Genomic DNA, 20,286 nt, shown 5'->3' on the forward strand with positions numbered 1-20,286 from the left:
CTCATTGGTTTTGTCATACATTGAAAATTTTTGTTTTGTCTTTTCTGCACTTAATATTTTATTTTAATAAAATATCTTTTCAACCATCGGTCAAATCTTTTCAAATCAAGTGCTCATAGAGTTCTAAACTTCCACTTTTTCAAGAAAAATTTAACTTGTTGCAGTTGCATAACATAAATTCTTCATATATCTTGCATGCCTCTTCAATTTTTTTTTCATTTTCATCATTTCAAATTTTTTGAAAAACTACAACACCCTTGTGTTATTAAGATGGGAAAGAAAACTGCAACCGGTAGAGGCACGTTCTCTCACCAACTTCCTAGAATCTCTGAAAAATGTCGAGCACCATCTCACTCTCATGATCCAAAACATTCTCACACACCCTCTCCATCTTTCTTACCTCCTCGCACAAACCCTATGGCTCAAACCAAGACGATGGCAAGGCATCCCTCCTCCTCTCAGAAAGCCGAACCATCAAGTGCTCTTTCACAACAAATTGCTTCAAAGGGAAAACGTCCAGCCACTGAAGAAGAGTATCTTGAACCACAAAGACCCAAACCTAAGTCTGTTTCTCAACGCTCTCAAAGAGGTAACCCTCGAATCCCTCTTTGTTCAGTTAAAGAACCTCCAAATATTGACCAATTTGCTTTCAAATCTCATTTTGCTATCTCTCATTCTCACTTCAACCTTCACCGTTTCACTTCTATCATGAACTATGAGTTTTATAGACAAGTGGTTGTTCATCGACCCTCGTGCCCTACGTATCTTGTTGAGTTACTTGCTTTGGAAAAGAAAGGACTCACCTTTGTGAAAAATATAACCTTTTTGGAATGGAATCAACTTTTTAAAATTAAGAAGCCTGTTTACCCTAATCTTGTCCGCGAGTTTTATGCAAACATGATATGTGTTCCGGGGGTTACTTGAAATTGTAGGTCGATCTCAGTCGAGATCTGCGGTAGTGGCCGGAGCTAACGTGTCCGACTTGTTGGACTTGATGGTGCTGCTAATCCTTCGTTACCGGAGGGTGGTGGTACCTGCAAGAGACTCCGATGCTTAAGTTAGCATGGGCTTTAAGCAGGTTTTTAGTAGAATCAGAGTATGAGTTATACCTGGGTGCTCCAGTGTATTTATAGTAGTGTAGAGTGACTTTTCTGGAGATAAGATAGTTATCTTATCTTATCTTATCTTTTAGTGAAGTTATCTTATCTTTTGGGGGACCGCCCATATCTTTCTAGGCTCTGGCTGCCTTTAGATTGGGCTGTGTTCCTTTATTTGGGCCTGTTTCGGCTCTCTGTAGCGATTTGGCCGAATTCTTTAAGAAGAGGTCGGGAATTCCAGACCTGAGGAGGTCGGTCGAATTGTCTTTAATCAGCCCGGGTCGTACAGCTCGACCCAGGGTATGAACAGTACCCCTGCTTGTGCGTGGTCTTTCTTTTGGAGTCGTGTCTTTTTTTAGACTTCGATCTCTTTGTTGGGGAAGCCGGGCTCGAGCATCTTGATCTCGTTGTAGAGTTTCCACTTATTGGCTTGAATATGGAGCATTTTTTCCTCACCCTTTTTAATTGCAATGTGCATTTTACATTTTCTTGGGAACGTGCGGGAGTAAAAACCTATTAACTCTTTTGCCGTTTCCTTTGTTTCCCTCTTTGTCTCTTCATTTGAATTCAAAAGCCTCTTCCTTCAGTTTCTTCTTTTTCTCTTAGACTCCTTGCTTTAGCGCTTCGTTCTTTTGTTCTTTCCTTTCTTTGCACTTCCTTTTTGCTCGGACAGCGATTGTTTGGCGTGGTTTTGTCGTTTGCTTTGGTTTCTAAGGGTTTTTCATCTCCTCTCCACTGCAGGTTGGTTTTTCATATTCTCTCTCTCTTTTACTTTTCACGCCATTTTTTGTTGCTTGTGTTTGTTTGGGGATGAGGAAGTTTTTATTTTGGATTTGGAAAGTTGGAATCTTGTCTGCGTCGTTGTGCCTGTAATGTGCGCCTGAAGGGTTTATTTGACTTGTTGCTTGTTTCTGCCCCTTTTATTTGATTTCTTTATGCATGGATCTTCTTCTATCTGTATCTTGGAATAATGGACTGTAAATTTGAGTAAAGGTTGCATCTTTTTGATGTTTTCTGCATGCTTGATGTTCGCTGTTTTTGTATGGATTTTTCTTTGTCAGAGAAGGATTAATCTTTTGTGCTTTTAGGGCTTAGATTTGCAAGATTTTTCCTGAATCTTTAGTTTGTTACTGCGTCCAAAGGATGCCCCTGGACTTTGGTGTGAGTCCTGGGGTTTTCTTTTACTGCTGTTTCTGAGTCTTTTGACATTCGCATGCTATTGTCCGAGTTATCTCTATACTTTGTCCGAGATGTCTCCTATTTTGTCCGAGTTGTTTGATTAGTAACCTATTTTTCTTTTTTCTCACTGTAGGACTTAGTTGACCCATGTCTCTTCGCAAAAATATTGTTGAGATGTCTACCAAGGTCCCAGATGGCATGTCTGACTGGCTGGATTCTCTTGTCTTGATGTGTGTTTCTGTGGTCGATTCCAATACTGTGTACGGGTTAGGAGGCATCATAGGATTTGTAGTAATAGAGAGCAGGAGAAAAACTATGAGTTGGTAGTGCCTGATCCTGAGGAGAGAGTTTCTTTTCCTTCTCTGACTCGGGGGAACGCCCCTTTTTTTATGCGTATGATTACTTTTTTAGCCAACTGAACATCACCCTTTCTTTTACTTTCTTTGAGACCGACCTGTTGTGGTCCTGTAATGTAGCTCCTTCTCAACTTCACCCAAACTCATGGGGTTTCATAAAGATCTTCCAATTGTTGTGCCAAGAGTTGGATGTCCGACCTTCTCAAACTCTCTTTTTTTACCTTTTCGTTTTGACGAAACCTGGGGCAGCTAAGAAGAAGGCTTCTTGGAATTCTTTTCGAGCTGCCCAGGGAAAGAAAGTTTTTGCTATGTTAGATGAGTCTTTTAGGGATTTTAAGAACTTCTATTTCAAGGTCCGAGCTATTGAAGAAGCTCGGCCTTTCTTCTTGCACCAAAATAATAAACCTGCATTCCCCTTATGCTGGCAAAAGAATGTGGTAGTGTCTAGGTATACTTGAAAAATGTTGGATGAAGTCGAGCAGGCTTTTGTACATGTGCTGGAGGAGAATTGGGGGGAGCCTCCTCATCTTGATACGAAGAGGTTCTTGGGGAATCCCTCCCTTCTTCGAACTGAATTGGGTAGCTGCCAATTTCTTTTTAGTTTTGTCTTTGTTATTTTGTTTGTTTTGTCACTCCATCTCTTTCTAACTTGTAACTTTGGTTTTGCTGCTTTATTTTTTTCAGAGATGGTGAAGACTACTGCTTCCATGAAGGCTTTTAAGAGGGCGAAGAAGGCGACTGTGGCCCAGAACATCTCGGCCAAAGGTCCTGGGGAGGGATCTTCGAAGGTTACACTGGAGAGGTCGACCTCGGACACTTTTGGGCCGAGGAAGGTCATACCAACTCCTCAGGTTCGCCTGGCTTCTTCTGATCCTCCTCAATAGACCTCGGGTGCTGCCTCTCCTTCTGCTGTAGTTCCTCTCCCCAAGAAGCAAAGGACTGTCAAGCCTTTCAATCTGGATGCCCCTAACTTTGATGCTGCGGGGTTTGTGGATAACCAGATCGCTCCTTATGGCCGACTTCCTATGGACGATGTTTCCATTCTTCGTCATTTGAATTATATTACCAGTAGTAGCATTCGGATGGCCCATATGAGTGCAGCCTTGTCCCAAACTATCCAAGGTTTCCCAATTCATACAACTAAAGAGTTATTGGAGGATGCAAAGTCGGAGTTTGATAGGATCAAAGGTCTGAAGGACGATCTGGACGCTAGAGTTATTAAGTTGGAATTGGATTTGGAGAAGGAAAAGTCTCGTGCTATCTGAGCTGAGGCGGTTGCGAATTTGGCCAAGGAGATGCCCAGGAAGTCGAAGGAGAGTTATACTCTCTAACCTATGGTGAGCTATTGGAGACCAGGAAGAGGCTGGAGTCTGCTCATGCTGACTATGCTGAGCTCCAGGATCATCTTGTAGGCAGTGTGACTGATGCGTATGAGAACATAAAAGCTCAGGTCTGAGTTCTTGTTCCCGAGCTCGACCTAAGTCTTTTTAGTTTGGATAATGTTGTTGAAGATGGAAAAATCGTCCCTGCCCCGGATGAGGATAAAGGAGAGGATCCTCCACCTGTGCCGCCAGTTAAAGCCTCTGCAGCCGCGACTTCTTCAAATCCTTCTGCCGAGGTCGACCATTCCCAACCCGATCCGGATTGTGAGATACTCAATCGTGAGGATGGGACCGTGGATGCGACTGCTTTGAAGACTATTCCTCCTTCTACAACTCAGGGTGCTGCTGCTGAGGAGAACTTGAACCCTTGATGATTTTTCTGTGATGTATTTTTTGTATAGCCCGATCTGTGGGCTTTTTAAACTCTGTTTTCTTGTAATTGAGCCCTGATGTGGCCTTGACATTTCGGTTGCTTTTCTTAGCAACTTTATTTAGGAAAAAACAAATGCTTTTGAACTCCTAAGGTCAACCTTCCGGTGGCCTTCTGAGTTTTTATTGTAGTAACTTTTTGGTATGTTTGTTTGCAACCTTTGATGCTTCTAAGAATCTTTAGAGTTTTGGACTTTGCTGTCCGACCTCTTTGATTGCCTTTGTGTTTGTTTGTTTCTTGCTTTAGTCGGAGTGACCTTTGGGGCTAGCTTTGTTTGATGACTTGCTAATGTTCTTATGGAACTTTTTTTACTCTTAAACAATTTTGATGACTTTTTGCGTGGTCGTGGCTTTTTAGGTCGAGCTGTGTCCTTTATAGCGCACGCCTTTCGTTGGTCTGACTTCTCATGTCGATCCGATCCGTAACTATTGGTCGACTTCACTTGTCAATTCTTCTTAAGTTATTTTTAGTAATCTATTTTACTTAGGGCTGGCCAGGCCTCTTTCTATGGATTACTTTTTATAACTTTGTCGCTTTGATTGATCCGGTCTGACTTCTTTTTGGTCAGTCCTTTCTAAGTTATTTCTAGTAATCTATTTTTTCTCAGACATCGTCAGGCCTCTTTTTATGGATTACTTTTTATAACTTTTGTAACTTTCATGTCGATTGGTCCGACTTCTCCATGTCGGTCCATTCTAAGTTATTTTTAGCAATCCATTTTTACTCAGACCTCGTCAGGCCTCTTTCTATGGATTACTTTTTATAACTTTTGTCGCTTTTATGTCGATTGGTCCGACTTCTTCATGTCGGTCCATTCTAAGTTATTTTTAGCAATCCATTTTTACTCAGACCTCGTCAGGCCTCTTTCTATGGATTACTTTTTATAACTTCTTGCATTAACCTATTTTTATTACCTTTTCATCTTGCCAATTTTGTAGAAATCTGGCGGTGAGTTTGGTTCTCACTTAGTCGATCTGTAGCTTTATAATCGGACGATGAAATTTATTGTTAAGATTAATGCGTCTTGGTAGAGAAACTTTGTAGAAAATCTGAGAAGTTTTATTCCAATAGAAAGTAGATATATAGGCAAATAAAATATATACATGTGGGTATTTACCCCCTCTAAGTCAGACAATTTTACAGATCTTGGCTCGGTGCCTCGTTAAAAAACCTTTTTTCAGGAAAAAGAGTGCACCTTGACCTAAGATCTTTATTTCCTCTTAATTGTAATACCTTCTTAGGTTGCAGGGGTGCCAAGACCTTGGTAGCTCTCGCCCCTCGAGTTCGGACACCCTGTAGTAAAATTTTTCTAGTACCTCTGTGACTCGGTAGGGTCCCTTCTAGTTAGCTGCTAGCTTCCCCTCTCCCGGTCGACTTGTCCCGATATCATTTCGGATTAGGATGAGGTCGTTGTTGGCGAAGCTTCACTGTACTACCTTTCGATTGTATCTTGAGGCCATTCAACATTTTAACGCCTCCTCCCTGATCCTAGCTCTTTCTCGGATTTCGAGAAGTAGGTCGAGCTCTTCCCTTTGGAGTTGGGAGTTGGCCTCTTCATTGTAGTAGATCATTCTCTGGAATCCTTCTTTGACCTCCACTGGGATCATTGCCTCCATTCTGTAAGCCAGTCAGAAAGGTGATTTCCTTGTGGTAGAGTGTGGAGTTGTCCGATATGCCCAGAGGACTTGTGGGAGCTCTTCAGCCCAGGCTCCCTTTGCGTCCTGTAATCTTCATTTTAACCCAGCCAATATGACTTTGTTAGCTGCTTATGCTTGTCCATTAGCTTGTGGGTGTTCTACGGATGTGGATTGGTGCTTTATTTTTAAGTCAGCTACCAACTTCCTGAAACCTGCATCTGTGAATTGAGTACCATTGTCTGTGGTGATGGAGTGAGGAACCCCAAACCTTGTGACAATGTTTCTGTATAAGAATTTTCGACTTCTTTGAGCAGTGGTATTAGCTAAGGGCTCTGCCTCAATCTATTTTGTGAAGTAATTGACCCCTACAATGAGGAACTTGACTTGTCCTGATCCTTGGGAAAAGGGTCCCAGGAGGTCGAGTCCCCATTTTGCGAATGGCCAAGGTGATGTTATGCTGATGAGCTCCTCAGGTGGGGCGATGTGGAAGTTAGCATATTTCTAACATGGTGGACATGTCTTTACGAACTCTGTTGCTTCTTTTTGCAAAGTTGGCCAAAAGAATCCGGCTCGAAGTACTTTTTTAGAGAGAGCTCGTGCTCCAAGATGGTTGCCACATATGCCACTGTGTATTTCTTCCGAGACCTCCTTTGTGTTGGAGGTCGACACACATTTTAATAGGGGTGTCGAGATCCCTCTCTTGTATAAGATGTTTCTTTTCTCAGCCTCTTTGCCTCCTTCTTATCTGTAGGGAGTGTCTCTGATTTGAGGTAATTGATTATGGGGGTCATCCATCCTTGGTCTTGACCTGATATTGCTAGGACCTTTTCTTCCTCCGAGATTGATGGATTTTGCAGTATTTCTTGGATGAGGCTTCTATTGTTGCCCCCTGGTTTGGTGCTGGCTAATTTTGAGAGTGCATCAGCTCGAGCGTTCTGTTCCCGAGGTATATGGCGGATCTCATAATCCCCGAGTTGTTCAAGCTGTTCCCTAGTTTTATCCAAGTACTTTTTCATGGTAAGGTCCTTAGCTTGGTAACTCCCTGCTATTTGCGAGGTGACTATTTGCGAATCGCTGAAGATGATAAGCTTTTGAACTCCCACTTCTTTAGCCAGTCTCAAACCAGCTAGTAATGCCTCATATTCGGCTTGGTTATTTGAAGCAGGGAACTCGAATTTTAAGGAGAGTTTGATTTGGGTTCCCTGGTTGCTTTAAATTATCACCCATGCACCACTCCTGGTTTTGTTTGAAGAGCCGTCTACATAGAGGTTCCATTTTGTAGGAGTTCCCAAGGTGTCAGTGTACTCAGCAATGAAATCGGCCAAATATTGAGACTTGATGGCCGTCCGAGCTTCATATTGAGATCGAACTCAGATAGCTTGACTGCCCATTATAGAATCCTTCCAGCTAAGTCTGTCTTCTGTAGAATGCCTTTTATGGGTTGGTTAGTCCGAATTTTAATGGTGTGAGCTTGAAAATATGGGCGAAGTCCTCGAGAAGTTAGTATGAGAGTGTATGCATACTTTTCTATCTTTTGATAGTTCAGTTCGGCCCCTTGTAGGGCTTTGCTGATAAAGTAGATGGGTTGTTGCCCACCTTCGTCTTCTCTAACTAGCGTTGAGGCTATTGCCCGACTTCTCACTACGAGGTATAATATGAGTGCTTCTCCTTCTCGTGGCCGAGTAAGAATGGGTGGTTGTCCTAGGAACTTTTTGAAATCCTGGAAGGATTGCTCACATTCTGTGGTCCATTCAAACCTCTTTCCCTTCCTTAGTGTGGCGCAAAAGGGGAGAGATCTTATGGCCGATCCGGCTAGAAATCTGGACAAGGCTGCCAGTCTTCCGTTGAGTTATTGTACTTCTTTGACGCAGGTCGGACTTTTCAGGTTGAGTATAGCTCGACATTTATCTGGGTTCGCCTCGGTTGCTCGTTGTGTTAGCATGAAACCTAGGAATTTGCCAGCTTCTACTGCAAAGGTACACTTTGTGGGATTAAGTTGCATGCCATGCTTTCTGATGGTGTCGAACACTTTGGCGAGGTCAGATATTAATGATTCCTCCCTCTGTGTTTTTACCAACATGTCATCCACATATACCTCCATGAGTTTCCCGATATGGTCTATGAAGACCTTATTCATTAATCTTTGGTAGGTAGCTCCTACGTTTTTGAGTCCAAATGGCATGACGACATAACAGTAGTTTGCTTTTGGGGTTAGGAATGAGGTCTTTTCTTAATCAGGTGGGTACATTGGGATTTGATTATATCCTGAATAAGCATCCATGAAGGAAAGGTACTTGTATCCAGAGGAGGCATCCACTAGAGTGTCTATACTTGGAAGTGGATAAGGATCTTTTGGACATGCTTTATTGAGGTCGGTGTAATCAGTGCACATTCGCCACTTTTCCATTTGACTTCTCTTATGAATCCTGCCTCCAATAGAGCTTGTACCTGTTCTTCCACAACTTGGGATCTTTCTAGTCCGAGCTTTCGACGCTTCTGCTTACTGGCCGAGATCCTGGGTATACTGCTAGTTTGTGGCACATTAGTTTGGGATCTATGCCCGGCATGTCTGCGGCCTTCCATGCAAAGAGGTCGACATTATCTCTTAGAAACTGTATTAGAGACTCCTTTATGTCTCCTTTCAAAGTTGCCCCAATACTTGTTGTCTTATCTGGGACATCCCCGATTTGTACTTCCTCGATCTCGCCTTTCGGTTGTGGTCGAAGTTCTTCCCGACCTCGAACTCCCCCGAGCTCGATAGTGTTGATTTCTTCTCCTTTGCCTCTAAGGTTCAGACTTTCGTTGTAATAGCGTCGCACAGTTTTCTGGTCTCCTTTTATCGTGGTTATCCCTTCTGGGGTTGGAAACTTCATGCATAGATGTAGGGTTGATACTACTGCGGTAAGCTGATTTAGCATTGTCCGACCTATTAGGGCATTGTAGGCTGAGCTCACATCGACTACGATGTAGTCTATGTTAAGTGTCCTTGATCGGGTTCCCTTTCCAAAGTTTGTGTGTAGTAAAATATATCCAAGAGGCTGGCTTGGAGTGTCTCCTAGTCCGAACAAGCTGTTCGGATATGCTTTGAGCACTTTTCTTGTAGGCCGAGTTTGTCGAATGCGGATTTAAACAGGATATCCGCCGAGCTCCCTTGGTCCACCAGTGTGCGGTGGAGGTTGGCATTGGCCAATATGATAGTAATGACCATGGGATCATCATGTCCCGGGATGACACCTGCTGCGTCTTCTTGGGTAAAAGTAATGGTAGGGAGGTCGGGTGATCTTTCCTCTCCTCCAACATGGTATACTTCTTTAAGGTGCCTTTTGCGAGATGATTTGGAGATCCCTCCTCCTGCGAATCCTCCATTTATCATGTGGACGTGCCTCTCTAGGGTGCGGGGTGGTCGTTCAGTTCGTCCGACCTCTTCATCCCTTCTTCTTTTTCTGGGTTCATCCGTTTTTTTGGCTAAGTATCGATCTAGTCGTCCTTCTCTTACCAATTTTTCTATGATATTTTTCAGGTCGAAGCACTCGTTTGTAGGATGTCCATAGATTCGGTGGTACTCACAGTATTATGTCCGATTTCTCACTCCTTTTTTGCTTTTGATTGGACGAGGTGGTGGAATCTTCTCGGTGTGGCATACTTTTCGGAAAACATCCACAAGAGACACCCGAAGAGGAGTGTAATTGTGATATTTTTTAGGCGCCTCTCCGTGTTGATATTCCTTTTTCTTGGACTCTTTATCCTTTTTCCGGGAGGAGTAGGAGAGTCCGAATTTTGAGGTCTCTCTGAGCTGAGAATTTTCTTCCATGTTGATATACTTCTCTGCCCGTTCTTGCACTTCATTTAGAGATGTTGGCTATTTCTTTGATATAGAGTGACTAAGGGTCCTTCTCGCAGGCCATTGATGAGACCCATGATGGCTGCTTCTGTTGGTAGGCTTTGTATGTCCAGGCATGCTTTGTTGAATCTTTCCATGTAAGATCGAAGACTCTCCCGATCTCCTTGTTTGATTCTTAATAGGCTTGGGGCGTGTTTGCCTTTGTCCTTTTGAATGGAAAATCTGGTAAGAAATTTCTTGGCTAAGTCATCAAAACTTGTGATGGATCTTGGAGGCAAGCTGTCGAACCACTTAATTGTCGTTTTTGTTAGAGTAGTTGGGAAGGCTTTACAACGAATAGCGTCCGAAGCATCAGTGAGATACATTCTGCTTCTAAAGTTGCTGAGATGATAGCTTGGATCGGAGGTACCATCGTATAGGGTCATGTCGGGAGCTTTAAAATCCTTTGTAACCTTAGCTTTCATGATTTATTTATTGAAAGGATCTTGATCCTTATGGGGGTTGTTGCTGTGACCGGGTTGAACTGTTTTAGCTTTGAGATTAGCTTCAAGCTTTAGGAGCTTATCTTCTAATTCTCGACGTCGTCTACTTTCCCTCCAAAGTTCCCTCTCAGCTTCGCGTTGGTGTTCTGCCTCCTGTTTGAGCTGTTTGAGACGATTCTGCTATTCTCGGAGAGCTTCTAGAATTTCTATATTTGTTGGATGCTTTTCTCTGTTTTGCTAAGGTGTGGTGTCCACGTTCTTGTGCGGCGTCCTGTTTTCTAAATCAAAGTTGTATTCGTTGTTCATGTTGTCTGCCATGGTGATGGGATGACTTCCAAGTTCCCTGGCAACGGCACCAATGTTCCGGGGGTTACCTGAAACTGTAGGTCGATCTCAGTCGAGATATGCGGTAGTGGCCGGAGCTGACGTGTCCGACTTGTTGGACTTGATAGTGCTGCTAATCCTTCGTTACCGGAGGGTGGTTGTACCTGCAAGAGACTCCGATGCTTAAGTTAGCATGGGCTTTAAGCAGATTTTTAGTAGAATCAGAGTATGAGTTATACCTGGGTGCTCCAGTGTATTTATAGTAGTGTAGAGTGACTTTTCTGGAGATAAGATAGTTATCTTATCTTATCTTATCTTTGAGTGAAGTCATCTTATCTTTTGGGGGACCGCCCTTATCTTTCTAGGCTCTGGCTACCTTTAGATTGGGCTGTGTCCCTTTATTTGGGCCTGCTTGGGCTCTCTGTAGCAATTTGGCCGAACTCTTTAAGAAGAGGTTGGAAATTCCAGACCTGAGGAGGTCGGTCGAATTGTCTTTAATCAGCCCGGGTCGTATAGCTTGACCCAGGGTATGAACAATATGAAAATGTTCATTCTTATATCAAAGGGCGTGAGTTAAATCTGAATAGTGAAACCATTAGTGATGTCCTAGGGTATTCGGATATGAGTGACAATGCTTATACCTCTAGAAAATGAGATGAAGGATTAGGTATTCCATACCAAGATGCCCTAGCTTCTGTTTGTGAAAATATCTCCAATTGATGGTCTCACTCCTAAGCATAAGCTCTAGGTCCAGTTCGTGTTCAATTTCATCATATAGTGAATCATATAATTCTTCCTCAAAGCGATTCATACCAAAGGGTTTCATTTTGTGACACACTGGTATTGTATGCTATCATTATGAAAATTAAAATTTTTTTTGCTTATTTAATGATGAGGCATATGCATAATTGTATAAGGAGTGATAAAAACGTGTCACTTTCTTATGGCATGTTTCTAACCTGCATTTTTGAATTCTTTAGTGTTGACCTGACCAATGAGACATTTGAAAATAAAAACTCTTACCCAAAAAGGGGTGGTACAGTAAAACAACAAAAGAAAGGACCCACAAGATCTGAAAGAGTGGTCTTTGATGATGATGAGGAAGAACTTGATGACATTCCTCCCCCTTCCACCACTAGAACATCTAACTCCACTCGACACAAATCACTTTTGTATGGAGTTGTTAAGGATGTTCTGCAGGAGTTTGTGAATCTGTCCAATCACCTTATCTCCACAAGCCAACAAGAGAGAAAGCTTGTCGTTTGGAATGAAAATGCATTGTGCAAGTCAAGAGATAGAGTAGCAGTTCTTCTGAAATATGTGGACAACATTCATGAAGATGACACTGTGGCCACTAATCAAGAGGAGCCATTGGACACTGAGGATGAAGGCTCGGATGCCTAGGGATGTCTCATGTTAAAGACTTTTGATTATCTTGCACTTAGTTCCTTGAAACAATTTGGTTTTAGACACTGTTTTTACTATTCTCTAGATGATTGTAACTTTAACTTTGCACTTATTTCAGTTCTATTTATGTGAACTTTGGGAACTAATTCATTTTTTGCAAGTCTAGACTACTTTTAGTTTCCTCACTTGATAACAAAAGGGGGAGTAGGTTAAAGTGGAGTTTGTAACACCCTAATATTCAAATCCTTATGCTCGAGTCATAAGTCAATGATATTACTGTGGTATGACTCTCAGGTGAATTTTTAATACATAATTATAAGTATAATTGAAAGGAGTATTAATCGAGAAGCCTGAAAAGAGTAAAAATAAAATCGCGAAGTCGTATCGCTCACCCATCGACAACTGAAAGATAAAGCGTGAAGCCGAAAGCGATATACAGATAAAAGCATAAAGGAGAATAAGAGAAGGACAGTATACATATATATATATATATAACATAAGTAAATAGCCACTAGTTGTGGCCCGCGAAGTTTAGGCCGACCAGGGTACAGTATGAAAGTAGTTGACAACAATATCTCCTAATCTCTCCCAAAAGAAACATAAGAGCCCCTATAAGTTCAAAAGAGTTCAATACATAACGTAAGACTTTCATCATCACCCTCAGTAACTCATACCATCATCAATACTCATCATTCATCATTGATTCTCACTTTACTTCATCCACAATTTACCACATATCCTAGCTTCTTTTCATTACTAGGCATACTATAAAGATATAAGACTTTGAGGATGAGAATGGAGGCTTAAAATTCTGAAATTCAGCTTTAAGGACTCAAAAATCAACTTTTGCTAAAAACAGGGTCATGCGTGCACGTCGCCCATGCGCATGCGTGGAAGGCTGAAAAGTAGAGTGACACGTGAGCGTCGCCCATGCGCACGCGTGGAAGTCAGAAAATCAGAGTGACGCGTGCGCGTCAGCCACGCGTACGCGTGGGTGCGTTTTGTGAGTCTCGCACAAACCCAGCACAATACCCGCACAACTTTCTGGATTTCTACGAGGCATTCGCATCCGTGCAGCAACGCGTACACGTCAGCCAGGCGCACGCGTGGGTGAGTAAAAATTGAGACTGACGCGTGTGCATCACCACACGTACGCGTGGAAGCAAAATTTTCCAAACTGTTTACTAAGTTAAAAAGCTGCAGAATTACATTTTCAAACCCCAAACTTCCAACACACATAACGTCTTCTACAAAATTCCTTTTTCAACTATTTCTGAACCGTTGGAAAGATTGTTGAATAAACTTTCATAAAAATCTAATTTTGAATAATTCCAAACTCCGTGGACCGAGTTACGGACCGCCAAAGTTGGTCAAAAATAAATTTTTACCCAAAACTAGAAATCACTAACTTTTCCAATCTTCACCAGCCAAATTTATTTCCGCTCATCCAAATGACCACAACCCAACCACATTCACATAATTACATTCAACTAAAACCAAACCTATCTCATCTACACAATTTCACCCAAAACTATCAAATTCCTCACCTTAATTCCCCAAACTATATTATTCAATAATCAAACCAATTATTCACACATTCAATATCTAAAATCCATCCAATCTCTTATATCATCACACAATACACACATCAACTTACCTTCCTTACCTCTTTTCGGCCTCCGGCCCAAATTCACAATATAAATGCATATTCCACAACCCAATATTCATTATCCAATTCATCAAATTCTCAACACACCAAACATACAAATCCACACAATTCTCAACTCAATCATCAATTCACATTACATATCAACTATGCATATTAGCACCAACCATTTACACAATCCAAACTTAATCCTAGGGGCATCTATTCTAGGAATTCTCATCACACCACACGGTACTTAAATGAAACTTAAACCGTACCTCTTGTAGCCAAAATAATTGAACTTCTTCTTGAGAGTCTCCACCAACCCTTAGCTCCAAGCCTCACTAAGGCCCAACAAGCAACACCAACCTCCCAATTGTGCACCAAAATCACCAAATACACTAACATAACCAATTTCACATACATACATCAACCTAGGGTTCATAAAAATAATAAATCACAAGGGTTAGAGGGTTTCTTACCTTAACCCACAAAATTTTGTGATGAATATCACCAATGGCTCATACTAGAGCACTCCTAAGCAACCAAAATCGCAAGATTTCCTCAAAACCCAAACTAAATTCGAAATATAAGAAGAAAATTGAAACTGGGCAGAGGAGAGTTATATACTCACCACAAAACTTAGATAGACTCGAAGAGGAGGAGAAGAGCAACGCGTAGCCGTAAATGGCTCGTCAATCGAAGTTATGGAGAGAAAGTTATGATAATTTGAAGATCAAAGAGAGTTAGGGTTTCTCTCTTCTCATCTCTCTCTCTTTTCATTTTAGCAACAAGCCAACAACCACACTAAATGAGAGTTGTGGTGGCTGAATGGCTTTAAGTTAAGGCTTATATATGCTGGGCTTGGATCCACTTGGGCCCAATTCACTTGGTTTAGTCCGTTGGCCTAACTTTGGGTCAAAACCTTTGAGATTAGTGCTTTAAATCGCATCTTAAATATTTCTACCTTCCCTAATTATAAATCCTTATTTCTTAACCTTATTTTCTTATAATCACTTTTCTCAGCTACAGTACCAGACAGATCTCAGCTGGTAGTGCCGATCGAAATTCCAGTACGCATTTTTACGCAGAAAACTATGTTTTCCGACTCTGAAAAATTTACTAAATCCGAATATCACATTTAAGTTATCAAATTCTGATTGCTAAATTTTCTAACCATATTCACTCCTATTTAATTTATTATTTAATTAATTACAGTTTGACCAGATTTTACAGAGTTAAAGTGGAGTAATTGAATATGTGCTGTGAAAAACTGCATTTTTGAATGCTTTGGTGTTAATTGATCAATTGTTTAGGCTTTGATGCTTTGCTGATTAATTTGATGGCTCTGATGATTCTCATGCTCTGATACTTTGATGAATAATTGTTTTTGCTTTAATGAGATTATTTTTTATATGAGAACTTACGCTGTTTTGGTGAATAATTGATGCTTAATTGTTATGACTTGTTGCTGAGTTGATCATGCTCAATAATTTGTGGCATTGGTATGCGAAATCGTGATCATTCCTTCCTTGGTAACGGCGCTAAAAACTCAATATGCACGTTTATGTTCTTAATTCTGTTTCACAACTTCGTACAACTAACCAGCAAGTGCACTGGGTCGTCCAAGTAATAAACCTTACGTGAGTAAGGGTCGATCCTACGGAGATTATCGGCTTGAAGCAAGCTATGGTCACCTTGTAAATCTCAGTTAGGCGGATTCAAATGTATTAAGAGATTATAGTGTGCTAAAAGATAATTAAAATAGGATAGAGATACTTATGTAATTTATTGGTGAGAGTTTCAAATAAGCGTATAGAGATGCTTTCGTTCCTCTGAACCTCTGCATTCCTGCTGTCTTCATCCAACCATTCCTACTTCTTTCCATGGCAAGCTTTATGTAGGGCATCACCGTTGTCAATGGCTACATCCCATCCTCTCTGTGAAAATGGTCCAATGCGCAATCACTGCATGGCTAATCATCTGGCGGTTCTCGATCAAACTGGAATAGGATTTACTATCCTTTTGCATCTGTCACTACGCCCAGCACTCGCGAGTTTGAAGCTCGTCACAACCATCCCTTCCCGGATCCTACTCGAAATACCACAGACAAGGTTTAGACTTTCCGGATCTCAAGAATGGCCATCCATGGGTTCTAACTTATACCACGAATATTCTAATATCTCGGACTCGTTCCCCTGTATTAGATATCTAAGAGATATTCATTCTAGCTTGTTTGCATGTAGAACGGAAGTGTTTGTCAGGCACGCGTTCATAAGTGAGAATGATGATGAGCGTCACATAATCATCACATTCATCATGTTCTTGGGTGCGAATGGATATCTTAGAATAGGAATAAGCTTGAATTGAATAGAAAAACAGTAGTACTTTGCATTAATCTTTTAGGAACAGCAGAGCTCCACACCTTAATCTATGGTGTGTAGAAACTCTACCGTTGAAAATACATAAGTGATGAAGGTTCAGGCATGGCCGAATGGCCAGCCCCCATAAAGGTCTAAGATAGCATAAAACTAATCAAAGATGATCCAAATATAATAGTAAAAAGTCCTATTTATACTAAACTAGTTACTAGGGTTTACAGAAATGAGTAAATGATGCAAAAATCCACTTCTGGGGCCCACTTGGTGTGTTCTTGGGCTGAGCATTGAGCTTTACACGTGTAGAGGTCTTTCTTGGAGTTGAACGCCAGTTTGTAACCTATTTCTGGCGTTTAACTCCACTTTGCAACCTGTTTCTGGCGTTTGACGCCAGAATGCAACATGGAACTGGCGTTCAACGCCAGTTTACGTCGTCTATCCTTAATCAAAGTATGGACTATTATATATTGCTAGAAAGCCCTGGATGTCTACTTTCCAACGCAATTGGAAGCGCGCCATTTGGAGTTTTGTAACTCCAGAAAATCCACTTTGAGTGTAGGGAGGTCATAATCCAACAGCATCTGCAGTCCTTCTTCAACCTCTGAATCTGATTTTTGCTCAAGTCCCTCAATTTCAGCCAGAAATTACCTGAAATCACAGAAAAACACACAAACTCATAGTAAAGTCCAGAAATGTGATTTTTATTTAAAAAGTAATAAAAATATACTAAAAACTAACTAAATCATACTGAAAACTATGTAAAAACAATGCCAAAAAGCGTATAAATTATCCGATCATCACAACATCAAACTTAAATTGTTGCTTGTCCCCAAGCAACTAAAAATCAAATAGGATAAAAAAAAGATAATATACTATAAATTCCAAAATATCAATGAAACTTAGCTCCAATCAGATGAGCGGGACTTGTAGCTTTTTGCCTCTTGAATAGTTTTGGCATCTCACTTTATCCATTGAGGTTCAGAATGATTGGCATCTATAGGAACTTAGAATTCAGATAGTGTTATTGATTCTCCTAGTTCAATATGTTGATTCTTGAACACAACTACTTTATGAGTCTTGGTCGTGGCCCTAAGCACTTTGTTTTCCAGTATTACCACCGGATACATAAATGCCACAGACACATAACTGGGTGAACCTTTTCAGATTGTGACTCAGCTTTGCTAGAGTTCCCAATTAGAGGTGTCCAGGGTTCTTAAGCACACTCTTCTTTTGCTTTGGACCTTGACTTTAACCGCTCAGTCTCAAGTTTTCACTTGACACCTTCACGCCACAAGCACATGGTTAGGGACAGCTTAGTTCAGCCGCTTAGGCCAGGATTTTATTCCTTTAGGCCCTCCTATCCACTGATGCTCAAAGCCTTGGATCCTTTTTATTTACCCTTGCCTTTTGGTTTTAAGGGCTATTGGCTTTTTGCTCTTGCCTTTTGGTTTAAAGAGCTTTTGGCTTTTTCTGCTTGCTTTTTCTTTTTCTATTTTTTTTCCGCATTTTTTTTCTTTTCTTTCTTTTTTTCTGCAAGCTTTTGTATTCACTGCTTTTTCTTGCTTCAAGAATCATTTTTATGATTTTTCAGATTATCAAATAACATTTCTCCTTTTCATCATTCTTTCAAGAGCCAACATATTTAACATTCATAAACAACAACTTCAAAAGACATATGCACTGTTCAAGCATTCATTCAGAAAACAAAAAGTGTTGCCACCACATCAAAATAATTAAACTAGTTTCAAGGATGAATTTGAAACCATGTACTTCTTGTTCTTTTGTAATTAAAACATTTTTCATTCAAGAGAGGTGGTGGATTCATATTCATAGCTTTAAGGCATAGACACTTAGACACTAATGATCATGTAATAAGACACAAATATAAATAAACATAAAGCTCAAAAATCGAAAAACAGGAAAACAAATAAACAAAGAGATTAAGGAATGAGTCCACCTTAGTGAGGGTGGCGTCTTCCTCTTCTTGAAGAACCAATGGTGCTCTTGAGCTCCTCTATGTCTCTTCCTTGTCTTTCTTGCTCCTCCCTCATAGCTCTTTGATCTTCTCTAATTTCATGGAGGATGATGGAATGATCTTGGTGCTCCATCCTTAGTTGTCCCATGTTGGAACTTAATTCTCCTAAGGAAGTGTTGATTTGTTCCCAATAATTCTGTGGAGGAAAGTGCATCCCCTGAGGCATCTCAGGGATTTCATGGTGAGGAATTTCTTCATGCTCATGTTGAGGTCCATGATCTCTTATTTTCTCCATCCTTTTCTTAGTGATGGACTTGTCCTCTTCAATGAGGATGTCTCCCTCTATGTCAATTCCAGCTGAATTGCAGAGGTGGCATATGAGGTGAGGAAAGGCTAACCTTGCCCAAGTGGAGGACTTGTCAGCCACCTTGTAAAGTTCTTGAGGTATAATCTCATGAACTTCCACCTCCTCTCCAATCATGATACTATGGATCATGATGGCCCGGTCTATAGTAACTTCAGACCGGTTACTAGTAGGAATGATTGAGCGTTGAATGAACTCTAGCCATCCCCTAGCCACTGGTTTGAGGTCATGCCTTCTTAGTTGAACCGACTTGCCTCTTGAGTTAATTTTCCATTGAGCTCCTTCCTCACATATGTCTATGAGGACTTGGTCCAACCTTTGATCAAAGTTGACCCTTCTTGTGTAGGGGCGTGCGTTCTCTTCCATCATTGGCAAGTTGAACGCCAGCCTTACATTTTCTGGACTGAAATCTAAGTATTTCCCCCGAACCATGGTAAGCCAATGCTTTGGATTCGGGTTCACACTTTGATAATGGTTCCTTGTGATCCATGCGTTTGCATAGAACTCTTGAACCATTAGGATCCCGACTTGTTGAATGGGGTTGGTGAGAACTTTCCAACCTCTTCTTTGGATCTCAAGTCGGATCTCCGGATACTCATTCCTTTTGAGCTTGAAAGGAACCTCAGGGATCACTTTCTTCTTGGCCACAACTTCATAGAAGTGGTCTTGATAGACCTTTGAGATGAATCTCTCCATCTCCCATGACTCAGAGGTGGAAGTAATTGCCTTCTCTTTCCTCTTTCTAGAGGTTTCTCTGGCCTTAGGTGCCATAAATGGTTATGGAAAAACAAAAAGCTATGCTTTTACCACACCAAACTTAAAATGTTTGCTCGTCCCCGAGCAAACGAAGAAAGAAAGAAGTAGAAGAAGAAGAGAAATGGAGGAGAGGGAGAGAGAGTAGGTTTCGGCCAAGTGGAAGAAGAGAGGGTTGTGTTGTGTGAAATAGAAGAAGGAATGAGGGGTTTATATAGAAGTGGGGAGGGGTTTAAGGTTCGGCCATTTAGGGTTGGGTTTGGGAGGGAAAATATTTTGAATTTGAAGGTAGGTGGGGTTTATGAGGAAGAGAAGATGGATGTGAGTAGTGAGGGGGTATTTGGGGAAGAGAGTTATGAAAAGGTGTGAAAAGGAGAGAATAGGGTTAGGTGGGGATCCTGTGGGGTCCACAGATCCTGAGGGAATCTTGTGGGATCCACAGATCCTGAGGTGTTTGAGGATTTCTCATCCCTGCACCTTTTAAACGTGTAAAACGCCCTATATATGCAATCCTGGCATTTAACGCCAGACTGCAGCATGTTTCTGGCGTTAAACGCCACTTCCATGCTTGTTTTGGGCATTCAACGCCAGTCTATAGCATGTTTCTAGCGTTGAACGCCAGTATGGTACATGTTTCTGGCGTTAAACGCCAGTCTGATGCTTGTTTCTGGCGTTTAACGCCGGCTTTCCTCTGGGTGCAATCCTGGCGTTTAAACGCCAGACTGCTGCTTATTTTTGGCGTTTAATGCCAGTTTCATGCTCTGTTCTGGCGTTAAACGCCAGTCAGATGCTCCTTACCGGCGTTTAAACGCCAGTAAGCCCTTCCTCCAGGGTGTGCTGTTTTCAATGCTATTTTTTATTCTGTTTTTTATTTTTCAGTAGTTTTTGTGACTCCACATGATCATCAACCTAATAAAACATGAAATAACAATAGAAAATAAATAAATATGATTAAATAATATTGGGTTGCCTCCCAACAAGCGCTTCTTTAATGTCATTAGCTTGACAGTGAGCTCTCATGGAGCCTCACAGATGT

At 41.3% G+C, this 20,286-nt stretch overlaps 1 protein-coding gene across 1 annotated transcript; it reads left to right on the plus strand.

Annotated features, from left to right (window-relative positions):
* Nucleotides 1-270: 270 nt before the first annotated feature.
* Nucleotides 271-12,132, plus strand: LOC148547581 (uncharacterized). Its single transcript, XM_088495502.1, has 2 exons — nucleotides 271-589; nucleotides 11,771-12,132. Exons 1-2 carry the CDS (start codon nucleotides 271-273, stop codon nucleotides 12,130-12,132), a joined length of 681 nt encoding a protein of 226 aa, XP_088351628.1.
* Nucleotides 12,133-20,286: the final 8,154 nt, after the last annotated feature.

This window comes from Arachis ipaensis, chromosome B8 (assembly GCF_059453495.1).
Source record: "Arachis ipaensis isolate K30076 ecotype BB chromosome B8, ASM5945349v1, whole genome shotgun sequence".
NCBI lineage: Eukaryota > Viridiplantae > Streptophyta > Magnoliopsida > Fabales > Fabaceae > Arachis > Arachis ipaensis.

What these genes read in the sequence shown, in the direction of transcription:
- LOC148547581 (XM_088495502.1), top strand. Translation starts at nt 271, where the DNA reads ATGGGAAAGAAAACTGCAACCGGTAGAGGCACGTTCTCTCACCAACTT. An exon ending in TTCTCAACGCTCTCAAAGAG is followed by an intron (nt 590 to 11,770) that starts GTAACCCTCGAA and finishes GGGGTGGTACAG; the next exon opens with TAAAACAACAAAAGAAAGGA.